The 13,145-nt window shown below is 38.6% G+C and overlaps 1 protein-coding gene across 4 annotated transcripts in view; it reads left to right on the top strand.

Moving 5' to 3' along the window:
* Positions 1-1,270: 1,270 nt before the first annotated feature.
* The window catches only part of Uba3 (ubiquitin like modifier activating enzyme 3), a 23,699-nt gene continuing 11,824 nt past the window's right edge, over positions 1,271-13,145 (top strand). The window contains exons 1-6 of one of the 4 annotated variants that reach the window (XM_021188687.2): positions 1,271-1,384; positions 1,570-1,814; positions 3,294-3,414; positions 4,898-4,978; positions 7,629-7,711; positions 9,913-9,993. In XM_021188687.2, the coding sequence (XP_021044346.1) occupies positions 3,295-3,414; positions 4,898-4,978; positions 7,629-7,711; positions 9,913-9,993 (365 nt within the window). In that variant the 5' untranslated portion in view covers positions 1,271-1,384; positions 1,570-1,814; position 3,294. The other 3 variants (XM_021188675.2, XM_021188682.2, XM_029534979.1) reach the window with 3 other exon arrangements.

The raw sequence follows: 13,145 nt of genomic DNA, 5'->3' as shown, positions 1-13,145 counted from the left end.
GTTCCATGAAAGTAGGACAAAGAGTAGATTACATGCCACAAGTGAGTAGCAGCCCCCCCCCCCCCTTAATGAGCACCCTGGAAGCTATATTTGTGCACTTCACTGGTTTTCAAACAGTGTGTCCACAAACCACCTGCTGTGATAAAACTCAAACCTTCAAGTGATTCCAATCAAAGACTATATTTGAGAAACACTCAAGAATTCACTTAAGTTTCAATCTTAAAATCTCAAATGTTGTTATTCTCACTTTACAAATGAGGATCTGGAAATACCCAAGGGCTCACAGTTAATAGCTGGGTGGTAAGGGTTTAAATTCAGTTCAGACTTACATATTAAAATTTTTTTTTTATCTCACTTTAGTAAAAGAGATATGTTTGAAATATATGAACACAATTATTCTTTCCTTTCTTGTCTACCCGAATCACTCATTTAAATACAATATATGACTGTGAAGAATAGTCAAAAATTCATTCATTAACACTTTCAAGTAATGGGTTTATACAATAAATCTTTATACTTTTCATATCTAATCATCTATCTTATCTATCATTCATTTATCTATCTAATATATGTCTTGATATATATATATGTATAACAGAATAGTTTTCTGACAGAATGGTATGACACTAAAGTGTCATAAAGTAAATAAGAGTCTTCACCCTATGTCTAATTAATGCTTTAAAATTCATGCCCATAAAGGCAAGGATTTTGAATCTTCCTGAAATATGGAAAACGGAAATTTCTTTCGCCAATTTTCCCGGAAAAAGCACTGGCATATTGGAGTGGTTGTTTTAGTTTTTAAATAGAATATATGAACATTTTATGCAGTTATGTGTCAACGTATAAGTGTATAAATAAGTACCATATCTAAGTTCATGAGCCATAGCAACATTATAGATGGTATAACATTATTTAAGTAAGCACAATTAATCAAAGATTTTATTTACACTGGGAACAGCTTGTAAACAATAAGGGGGCCTACCTAAGCAGCTAAACAATTTAGTCACGGCTTCCCGCTGTTCAGCCAGCTTTCCTAGACGCTTCCGCCCCTCCCTCTCGTCCTCTGAAGCCACGCCTCTAGTACTGGCCACGCACCTCGCTCCTCCTTCTAATAGCCCAGTCTCAACGCGCTGGACCCCGCCCTTCCGCGCCTGCTCAGCTTTTCCCTCCTTAAAGCCTCGTTCCCAAACCCCAGCTCCGCCTCTCCCCTTGAAGCCCCGCCCCGCCGCGCCCCTCCCTCTCTTACCTGAAGCTCCTCCCCTCCTCCCTAGCTCCGCTCTCCCTCCTTCCATTCACCTGCAGTCCCGCCCCTCCCGGGCGGACCCGCTCGGCGCGAGGGCCTCTGGGAAGAGGCGGGGAACAATATGGCGGATGGCGAGGAGCCGTAAGTATCGGGCTTTTGCCGGAGCGCCGAGTTGGGCTGGGTTGTGAGAGAGCGCGGCGGTGGGCAGTCACCGCTGCCAGCCGGGGGTCCCCCAACCCCTGCCCCGTCCCCTCGCCCCCCATACCCTTGCGGCGCCCTCTTTGGAGCTTGATGCTGACCCTTCTTTTATTCTCTCTTTCTTTTAGGGAGAAGAAAAGAAGGAGAATAGAGGAGCTGCTGGCTGAGAAGTTAGTGCTGCTGGGAGGCCGGGGTCCTCTCCGGAGACCCCCGCCTGCCCCTAATCCCAGGCCTAGGGGACCAGCCGCAGCGGGCCCGGGGGTGCTGGGAGGGGGGCACCTGGAGCAGGCCGCGCGTCCTCACCCCTGACCCGGTCCCCAGCTCGAGCCACCGGCCGGCTGCTCCCTGGCTCTGCTCCTGCAAAAGCCACCCGGTACCCCCCTCTTCCTCCAACCCAAATTGTCAGAGCTGTGACCTTGTGGCAAGTGAATCCAATCTAAATCTCAATGGACACGAGGCCTGTTTTGGGTCCTTGATGAACACTGAGACAATAGTACACATAAACTTTCTCTGAACACTCCGTGATTCAGGAATTGCGTTAAAACTTGTCATTTTTGCAAGGTAATTGGGTCTTAAAGGAGACGGCAACTCACTTGCTCTCTCATTTACCATACAACCTGTATTAAATACTTAGTTTTTTTGATGCCGCAGATTTTAAAATTCTTTTCATATGGCCAATCCTACGTGATTCCTCTCCCCGCCCTCCGTGGGAAGGGGGAAAAAATACTCGTGTAGTGGGTGTGGTGAATTCATAATTTCTGTGTCAGCTCTCAGTAGTACTTTGGTCTTTTCCATGCCCCTCCCTATGGGTGAATTTCAAATGCAAGGGTTCACCCTTTCCCACCGTTTAATTCCCTACTCTGCACGAAATAACAAAGTTTGAGTGCTTGCTGTATGTCAAGAGCAGCCCCTAAGTACAATACGTGATGATCTCTTTACCTCATGACCATGAGAAGTAGTTGCAATCTACATTTGAAGTTTCTGACAGTTAAGGAATCTTCTCAGAGTTAGAATGTGCTTGGTTATGGAGTGAAACCCAGCATTGCACCAGAACATCAGCTAGGCAATGAATAAAAAAATTGATATTACTAATATATTTGAAGGTAGAAACTTTGGGGTTACAGGAAAGTTATCACAACCAAACATGAATGAATCTGTGATTATAAAGTGCATTTGAGTGTTTTGTTTTTTAGAGGAGTCCCACTTTATTAGTTGAATGTTCTCAAAGATTTCTTGATGGTAAATGCCTATCTATGGCATAATTGTAATCTAAACATTTTTCTTGTGTGTGTGTTTTGTGACAACAAATAGACCTTAGTATTAAGAGAGGTTTGTTTGTTTTTTATTTTATTTTATTTTTGTTAAAGAAAAAAATTACTGGGATCCTTCTGAGGAAAGAAATGTATGAACATTGCTTTCATCCAAAGTGTTCAGTGGATCTCATCTTTCCAACTTGGGAGGAGCCATGGATAGTGTTAGATTGAAGCACCATAGTTCTCAAGAGACCCCCCCTCGACCTATGCATTTGTTATTTCTACTGAAGGAACGATTGATGGAAATTCAGAGTGACTGTAAATACCAAACAGAGGGAAGTCCTTTTCTCACTGAATCTTTAGTGTTGTGACTTTGATCTTTGGGTGCTAGGAACACAGGCAGATTTATTTTATCAAGTAGGTGAAGAGTGCTTTCCCATGTCAGACAAGCCAAAACTGGAAAACTGTAACCACAACTCAAGTTTTCCTTTTTATTTGAGCAGGTCTGATGTGTGGTTACCATTTGGGGAGACCTAATAGTTATGGGTGTGGCTTTTTCATACTGATCTTTGCAGCTGAATTTACTGTGTTCTGTGCAGAATGGCTGTTGATGGTGGGTGTGGGGACACTGGAGACTGGGAAGGTCGCTGGAACCATGTAAAGAAGTTCCTCGAGCGGTCTGGACCCTTCACACACCCCGATTTCGAACCAAGCACTGAAGTGAGAAACATTTGTTTTTAAAGAACTGCTCTAATAGTCTTACATCTCAAAAATAATAAGATGCTTCCTTTTAAATTTGCTATTATAATACAGATAATTAATAAAATTGCTTTGTGAAATTAATTGAGTTGAATCTTTACAACTGATTTTATGTAAGTGACTAGAGAAGCATTTTTATATTTTTCATATAAGTTTAAACATTTTCAAGAGTAGAATAAGTTGATGACATATTCTGGTATGTTTAAAATTCTAGTTTAGAATGATTCCTAAGACATATTTCCCTGTTTGTAGCCCTGAAGTGGTAAATTAATTCTAATAAGACTGTAAGATATGCTTACTCAGGTATTAAAATTTAGTTGAAATCTTTACTTAGTATTGACTATAATTAATTGAATATTTAAAATGTGCTTGCAATAATAGATATATATTTTTGAACTGTGTCTGACTTGAAGCAAATATTTGATTAGATAAAATTTCTTATTACAAAGTAGGAACAAAGTAATCACTGTAATGTGTTTTATGACCTTTTGTGCCCATGAAGAGATTTTGAAATAGAAACGCTATTCATAAAGTTGTGTAAACTCTCGAATTTGGTTCAGTAGCTTGTGCGAATAAATCATTTTCCTCCTTTAGTGGTCAGCATAATGCATAGTAGTAGTTCTTTCTTTGGGTAATATAGTTATACATATTATTTTCTTGTACTTTGAAAGTGTTTCTGCACAGTAGCTTAAGGTTGTCACTTCTGTTAAGCAGTGTTTCCAGGTTTTATTTCTGCTGATCTGGAACTTGCTGATTTTCAAGTTTTGTAAGCACTCATTGTTCAAAGAAAGGTGTAGTTGCTCTTATCTAGCTTTTGTTAGACTTTCAAACACTTTTAAATTTTTACAATTAAAGAAAAAGCATAAAGAATGGGAGAAGGAAAATAGAGAATACTATAGTAAAGTTGCTTTATTACCTATAAAATAGTGTACCAACGCTTGAAAAAAGATATAACTAGGGATAGTTTTTAAGAAGTTTTTAATTTATTTTTATTTTATGAGTGTTTTGCCTTCATGTCTGTATGTATACCACACGTGCCAAATGCCCACAAAGGTCAGAAGAGGATGAACCTTTTCTCTGGAGCTTGGGTTATGGATGGTTGTGAGCCACCGTATGTGTGCTGGGAATCAAACCTGGGTCCTCTACAGGAGCAACAAGTGCCTTATCTGCTGACTCATCCAGCCCTAATGGTGGTTTTCCTGTTAAAAACAGACTCTTAATTTCATATAGTAAAAGTAAATTTAAAGTGTTAAAATTGAAACTCTGAAATTATAAGGATTTCAATATTTGTAATTACATCTCTTTCATAACATGACAGGTGTGTTTCTTATCATTAATTGACTTTTTTTGTGCCTACACCAACAACTATTGTGTGGTTTGTTGCCTTATTAGTGGTTCTTGTGGTGATCACCTGGATTTTAATATGTCTTTCTATTTGTTACAGTCACTCCAGTTCTTGTTAGATACATGTAAAGTTCTAGTCATTGGAGCTGGTGGCTTAGGATGTGAGCTTCTGAAAAATCTGGTAATATATATGTATAATTCTATTCTCTTAGAGATAAGTAAGTTCTTTTGCTTTCTGTCATATAAAGAATGTCTTCATTTCATGATTATTAATTTTTTTCTCTTGAACATTTATTAGGTAAATTTAGCTGGTAAAGTTCTAGACAATAAAATATATAATATTATTTTGGAACTCTAAAAGTCTTAAGTCATATTTTTCTTTGCTTTTTTTTTTGCTTCCTTTTGCCTAGTGCTAATATCATTTTATTGAACTAAATAGAATAGAGAGTTTATCTTTTAATGTGTATCTTTTAATTTTAAATAATTATTTCTTTCTTTTGCTTCTCTAAATAACCCAGCTAGGTGGGTTTTAGATCACTTTATCCAAAATGACACACTGAGGTGCAGCAAAAAATAAAAGACTCCCTCATTTTTCCTGAAGTATAGTGAGGTTCCTAGACTCTAATCCACTTATTTATATAAAGTGCTCTTTTTTTACAGAAGCCCTGCATGAACTAAGATGGTTGTTTTGGATGACCACATGATAATAAATGCCTATGATTTGGGAGACCTGAGCCTTTAGTAAAACTATTTCTGTATAATATTTAGAAACACATAGTTGTGATGTAATTGCTTTCATTGAGTCCTTGTACCCATGAAATAGCTTTGCATAAGTTTCTGTCAATGTAACAGATTAGGAAGGGGAGAGTTAATGCAGAGCTTCTGTACACCTGGTTACTCACTGGGTAGAAAACAGTAAGCAGATCATAGCCATGTGGGAGGCACCTGGGGCCTGCCGAGAGTTAATTTATTTACATCAAGTTTAGTTTTACTTTATGTGTATGAGTGTTTTGCCTGCCTATATGTGTACCACATGGGTGCCTGCTACCCAGGGAGGCTAGAAGAGGCTGTCAGGTGTACCACATGGGTGCCTGCTACCCAGGGAGGCTAGAAGAGGCTGTCAGACCAAAACTGGCCTTACAGAGACTTGTGAGCTGCCACGCGGGTTCTGAGAACTAAACCCAGGTCCTCTGTAGGAGCAGTAAATGTTCTTTACTGCTGAGCTCTCTCTTCAATCTGGCAATTAAGACTTAGATAGCAACACAGTCATACTGATTTGCTAGGAAATAGTAGGGTTGCTCCTACTGAGGTTTTTAAAGTGAAATACACTGACTCTGTTTAGTGCTATGTTAGTTCTATGGAAGTTGTAAGTCACTGTGGGCTCTGTCTGCAGTGAATTTCAAGTTTGAGGAAACAAGTCTTTTTGCCTTTTTTTTTTTTTTTTTTTAAGATTTATTTATTATTATATCTAAATACACTGTAGCTGTCTTAGACACACCAGAAGAAGGTGTCAGATCTCAATACAGATGGTTGTGAGCTACCATGTGGTTGCTGGGATTTGAAGTCAGGACCTCTGGAAGAGCAGTCAGTGCTCTTAATCGCTGAGCCATCTCTCCAGCCCCTGGGGAGACAAGTCTTAATGAAATCAATAATAGTATGTATGGAACAGTATGGTGTTCCAGAATGACAGCTCCCTCTCAGACTGACTCTAGTGTGAAAAGTTAAAACTTGCCAAGGGAAAGGTTTGCCGAGTTTGTACATTGTTTTTGTTGTTGTTAGTTTTTTCAGTTAGGCATGTACAGGTCCCTCAAAGCTTAACTTCTTTTTCATTTTGAAGCCATGATTTACTATCGCAGTGTACACTATAATATAAGTATACTCAGATTAGATCTGAGGATCATTTATTACACCAGTGGTTCTCAACCTTCTAATGCTGCAGCCCTTTAATACAGTTCCTCATATTGTGATGACCCCAAGAATAAAAATATTTTTATTGCTACTTTATAACTATAAAATTGCTGTGGCTAAGAATGGCAATGTAAATATCTGATTTGTAAGGTGGTCTTGGGGGACCTTGGTGAAAGAGTCATGACCCACAGGTTGAGAATCATTGTACTGCATTCTGATCCTTTAGGCACATACATAAAATGTAGGCCTTTCACTTTATCATTTATTGTTTTGCTTATTTTAGATGTAACCATAGAAGATATGCATTTTTTTCACTTCCCATTCACTATCTGTAAGCCCCTTAAAGGCTCACTCTTAAAAAAAAAGAAGAAACTATCACTTTAGTATCACCAGTTAACCAGATGTTTATTGAGTTTCCTCTTGTAAATGACATGCACAATTTTTGGTGATAAAGACTCAAAATGGAACAATATAAACAGGTGTTTATTTATGGAACTCAGATTTTCTTTGGGGAGGTATATGGAGTGTCGGATGGTCATAAATGGGGGAAGAAAGGAAGGCCTGAGGGCAGGCAGCCTGGTGGTAAGGACAAGGTTTTCATGAGGGGTGAACAGTGTCCTAGAAGAACAGTAGGAAGGAAAGTCACTAGGCAGAGGGTTCAGCAGATACAAAGCAGTAGAGATTGTGAGTTTTCTCTTGGTTAGAGAGGACTTGAACCTGAGTGCTTGTGCATTTTTGTTCTTTAACAAAATTCTTGAATTCTTTTATGCCTGGCACATACTTTTTTTTTTAAGCCAAAGAGTATAATTATGTAGAATTTATTACTGAAAATATATGGATTTAGGACATAGATTTTCAAAATCTATGTTATGTTTTAAAGGAAAGGAAACTGTTGCCTAATTAGATTGCTTTTCTTTCCACAGGCATTATCTGGTTTTAGACAGATTCATGTTATAGACATGGACACTATAGATGTTTCCAATTTAAATAGACAGTTTTTATTTAGGTAAGTTTGATATTTTAAAAATTCTGATAAACATTTGAATTTGTGTTCTTTGCAATTTATTAATTACAGAGGGTCTAACATGGACTTCACATGGTCTAACATGGAAAAGCTGCTTTTTTCTTTTTTTTTTAAAATGTTCATTGGTGTTTTGTCTGCATTTATGTCTCTGTGAGAGTGTTAGAAACCCTGTTACAGACAGGTGTGAGTTGAAGAGCAGTCATTTTTTTTTTAACTGCTGAGCCATCTCTCCAGCCCCATGAAGTGATACTTGTATACTTTAGAAATTGGAATACATATTTGGGTATTCTGGCGATGGTTGTTTTATTAGCACATATATGCATTTTGTGTGCCTTATCCTTCCTGACAAGTTTTTAATGTGTTATAGCTTTGAAATAGACTGATGATTGGTTATTGATAACAAGCTACACCTTTTAATTTATAACTAACATGGTTATAATAACAATGATATTTACAGAGGTAACTAACACGGGCATGTTGCCAGAAGGGTGACTTGCCATTTTATTTATAACTACTGTCTTAGTTGTAGCAGTCGGGTCTCCTGATCCTGTAAATTAACCTAACAGTCGTCACTAAAACCATGCTGGGAGTTCTTTTGTGTGAGACTCATATATGTGCAAAACTACATTTAGAAGAATCTTGGCACTTCACTGTTTCCTCTTCCATATGTGAAGAGCTGTCTGTGCAGAGTGCTTGAGAGTGGGATTCAAATCAAGGTTTCTATTTCATAGTACTACTCCATGCAAGTAAGGATGAAGAATAAAAGTCTTAGCAAATTTAAATAGGGAAAGAATTAATTCTTTATTGGTGAAGAGAAAAATTGACTTGATTAAATGTTTCCTTTGAAGTTCTAATTTTAAGTAAAAATTTTATATGTTATGTTTTTACTTAAAAAAAATTATACTGTCCAGTATGAAGGATACACAGAATAAAGGTACAATGTCTAGAGTATGTGTGTTCCAGGAAGTTACAGCGAAGCACTTACTCTTATATGTGAAAGGTGACTCATATCCATGAGAAATGTGAGGATATAGTAGAAAATATTCACATGCTTGAAGAGACACTTTGTGTCATTCTGTACTTAACATCTGGTTATTATCAAAGAGGGATGTTTCCAGATTTTACTTTTAGATTCTTGAAAATATTGCTGTCTTTAAAATTTATTCTCTCTTTTAAAACATGGGTAAGAAAGCTGGGGCTAGTGGTACATTCTTGTAATCTCAGCATGAAGGAAGCTGAGACAGGAGGATCTGGATGAGCTTGGGCTATAACCTATCTCAAAACAAACAAAGCATGACAAATCCCACTGTGGTTTAGGGACCTCTGATTCCTACTCCAGTGACACACAAGGATGGAGGTAAAGCTTAGAAGGTGTGAATAATGCTTCTCCAGAGTGAATTTCTTTGTATATATTTTACTAGGACAAGCATATAAACACAGTGAAGCAGGCATGATGGTTCCCAACTATAACACCAGGATTTGAGAGGCTGAAGCAGGAGGATTGCTTAAAATTCTAGAGGCCATGCTGGGCTGTATATTCAGCTAAAGACCAGGCTGAACTGTAGAGTAAGATCCTGTCTCAAACAACCAAACAGTAGATTGATGTTCTGGGATTCAAGCTGTGTAGTTGGAAGGCTCTTTGTCTAGGATATTTTTATATTAGGAAGTGTCATGGTTGGAAGTAACCACTAAACATGCTGTCGTTAGGCTCAACCCTGGGGGATGGAGACCCTCCTGTTTATAGTTCATATTTTCAGTTAAGAAACACAGTTAGACTTGTCATATTTATTTAGACTGTCAGCAAGAGTTTAGTAACTATGTATTTAACTTATTACTGATATGAAAATACTGAGGGGCTGATGGAGAGTTGGCTCTTCAGTTAAGAGCACAGATTGTTCTTGCAGAGGATTAAGGTTCAATGTCAGGTGTTTACACCTGCCCATAATTCTAACTGAAACGAGTCTGATGACTCTAGCCTCCTCAGGCATCTTCACACACATGTACGTACCCTACACACACACAGACACAGACACACAAAATTTTAAGAATAATAAAAAAGTTGTAGTTAATGTTTTTTCAAAGTATGTTATAAATAAACTGTCCATTTTTTCATTTGGAAGCTAATTATGTAGACCATTTAAATAGATTTTATGGATGGCAACTTAATACAATGTTTTCTGTAGGCCTAAAGATGTTGGAAGACCCAAGGCTGAAGTTGCTGCAGAATTCCTAAATGACAGAGTTCCTAACTGCAACGTGGTCCCGTATCCTTTCAAAAGAAAGAGTATTTTCCAGAACTCCTCCCTGATTGTAAAAGATGCTTAGTAGAGAATACAGCTGACAAGAAGGTCTGTCCGAGGCTAGCCCCTTTCTGTTGAGGAAATGGTGATCATTTGCTTTCTAGCCCAGTCTTCCCTTTATGGTTATGCTCATGTTTTTGGCCTGATTTTTAATTTGTATAGCTGATGTTATTATCTGCTTATATTCCAGTTTATGTATTGACATCTATACTAGATGCATCTTCACCTATGCCTTATATCTAGGACAAAAATTTACTCACAGTGGATCACAGATGTAATTTGTAAAGCTGTAAAATCAGAATAGTTCAGATCATCTTTGGGTTCTGAGGCTTGATGGAGAAATTGATAGCTGAAATTAATAGCTGCGGTGGAGAAAGACTGTTATGGGGCTAAAAGGACAGGCTAGACACTGGAGAGCACACTTATAAAAGCAGCTGAGGAGAACCCATCTAGAGTTCAGTTATTCCTGGGTATCTGTGGGGAACTGCTTTCCAGACCCTTTCAAGGAATCCAGATCTACTGATCCTCAAGTCTACATGCAAAAAGGTAGCATGCCAGAGATGGGGCTCACTGGTAGTTCACTTGTCTGGCATGCATAAAACCCCAGTACTGTAAAATACTTAAAATATATACTGTTTTCACATTTGTGCAATCCATATGTCTTAGGTAGGATTTTACTGCTATGAACAGATACCATGACCAAGGCAACTCTTACAAGGACAACATTTAATTGGGACTGGCTTACAGGTTCAGAGGTTCAGTCCATTATCATCAAGGCAGGAACATGACAGCATCTGGGCAGGCATGGTGCAGGAGGAGCTGAGGGTTCTACATCTTCATCTGAAGGCTGATAGCAGAATACTGTCTCCCAGGTAGCTAGGGTGAGGGTCTTAAAGCCCATACCCACAGAGACACACCTGCTCCAAAAAGGCCACACCTAATAGTGCCACTCCCTGGGCCAAGCATATTCAAACCATCACAACCATCTGTATATTTCTCTATATCTGATGTCTTAAAATATCTTTTAATTATTTATAATACCTACTGTGGTTAGATGCTATAAAAATAGTTTATCATACTGTATTATTTGAGGAATAGTGAAAAGACAAAGTCAGTTTATACTCATTACTGACAGTTTTTCTTTATAGATATATCTTTTTTTGTTTGTTTGATTGATTGATTTTTGTTTTTTGAGACAGGGTTTTTCTGTGTAGCCCTGGCTGTCCTGGAACTCACTTTATAGACCAGGTTGGCCTCAAACTCAGAAGTCCGCTTGCCTCTGCCTCCCGAGTGCTGGGATTAAAGGCATGTGCCACCACACCTGGCTGTCATACATTTTTGACTCAGGGTTGGTTGAATCTATGCATGGAATACCTTCAGATATGGAAGCTTGAGTGTTTGTTAAAGAATTTCTAAAACTTAGCAGAAAAACAACTCATCCATTTAAAAAGTGGATAAACATTGCAAAGGGATAGTTCACTGGAGACAGATGACAGAAATCCTACAAATGGTGTTTGTCATCCAGGAAGACAGCAGTGACCCCCACTGTTGAGGGAGTTTAAGGCCGGCCTGGACAAGTAGTGGATCCAGTATCAAACTAAAATTAAAAGAACTGGGATGTAGCTCAGTTGTAGTACTTGACTAGCCCGCACGGGGCCCTAATTTGTTCCAATATCAAGAAAAAAAGAAACTTCAATAAGATGTTACATACCTTTTAAATTGAAGGAGTAGAAATAGTATCTAGGGCTAGCAGAAATAACAGAAAAATGTGGTTACTTGTTAGTCATAGAAAGTAAAATAATGTAACCATCTGGAAAATAGTTTGATCGTTTAAAAAAATCTTAAGTATACATTTAACTTTATTACCTAGTTGATTCACTTTGGGACATTTCAGTGACATTAATACATCTAGAAAAATCAGTACACGGTTGCTCACACCAACTTTATTTGTAGAAGCTCCAAACTAGAAATAACCAGGACCTGCTTTAGTAGGTGAACTGTGTTCATTCACCTGTGCCATAGAGTACTCCTAAGCAGTAAAAGGAACGACTTAGACTATGTGCCGCCTGGGGTGGAGCTCATGGGTATTTGAGAAAATGTCCAGCCTCAAGAGGTCATGTACACAGGATTCCATCTAGATCCTGTCCTTAAAATGAAATACTTAGGAAGATGGAGAACAGATTAGAAATCACCAAAGTATAGGTGTAAGTTGGGAGTTGGAATAATTATAGATACACATTGAGAGATTTTAGCCAAATGCTATGGCACATGGTTTGAGAATTGCTCCAAGTTGAAGATCAGCCTGGTCTCCATATAGGCTCCAGGGTACTCATGTTATATAGTGAGACTCTCAAAGGAAACGGGGCTTGTAAGATAGTAGTTAAAGGCTCTTCCTGTCAAGCCTGGTGGCCTCATTCCCAAGACCTCCATGGTAGAGGGAGAGAATGATTCCCCAAAGTTGTCTTCTGACCTCCAGGGTATACCATGGCATATCCCCTCCATACAGAAATACAAAAAAAGCGGAGGGTGTTGTGGGTAGTTGTGTATTGTGCCAGTGTTGGCAGAGGGTGTTGGGGGTAGTTGTGTATTGTGCCTGTGTAGCCTTCTTATGGGTTGATGTAGTACACTTCTGTAAATGGTGAGCGTTCAGAGTACAGCATCTGTGTACCGCTTTCACGGCTTTTGGTGAATAATGTTGATTTGAAGTAAATGTGCTTAAAAATAGAAATACAGGCCTCTTTGTAAGGTCACAGAATTAAAAGAGAGGACACTCATGTTCCATCTAGCCCCGTTGTTGAGACCTGGGAAGGTTGTTTTACAGATATCCACCCAAGAGAGAATCACTTGGGCTGCCTCCTGATTTCCCAGTTGGGGCTCCTCCACTGCTTCCTTTGTTTCTTTTCAGCCCAGTTCTCAGTGTGCCTTAGGTTGCGGGTTGCTGCATTCAAAGGGAATAGAGTTCTAAATGGGTGAGGTTAGCCATGAGTTGGGTGTTTTTTGTTTTTTTTTTTTTTTTTTTTTAAAGAATGTATTTATTTATTTATTATATGTAAGAACACTGTAGTTATCTTCAGACACTCCAGAAGAGGGCATCAGATCTTGTTATGGATGGTTAT

Source organism: Mus pahari, chromosome 2 (genome assembly GCF_900095145.1).
Source record: "Mus pahari chromosome 2, PAHARI_EIJ_v1.1, whole genome shotgun sequence".
NCBI lineage: Eukaryota > Metazoa > Chordata > Mammalia > Rodentia > Muridae > Mus > Mus pahari.
Note: the sequence above shows the minus strand (reverse complement) of the source record. Positions and strands in the feature narration are given on the sequence as shown.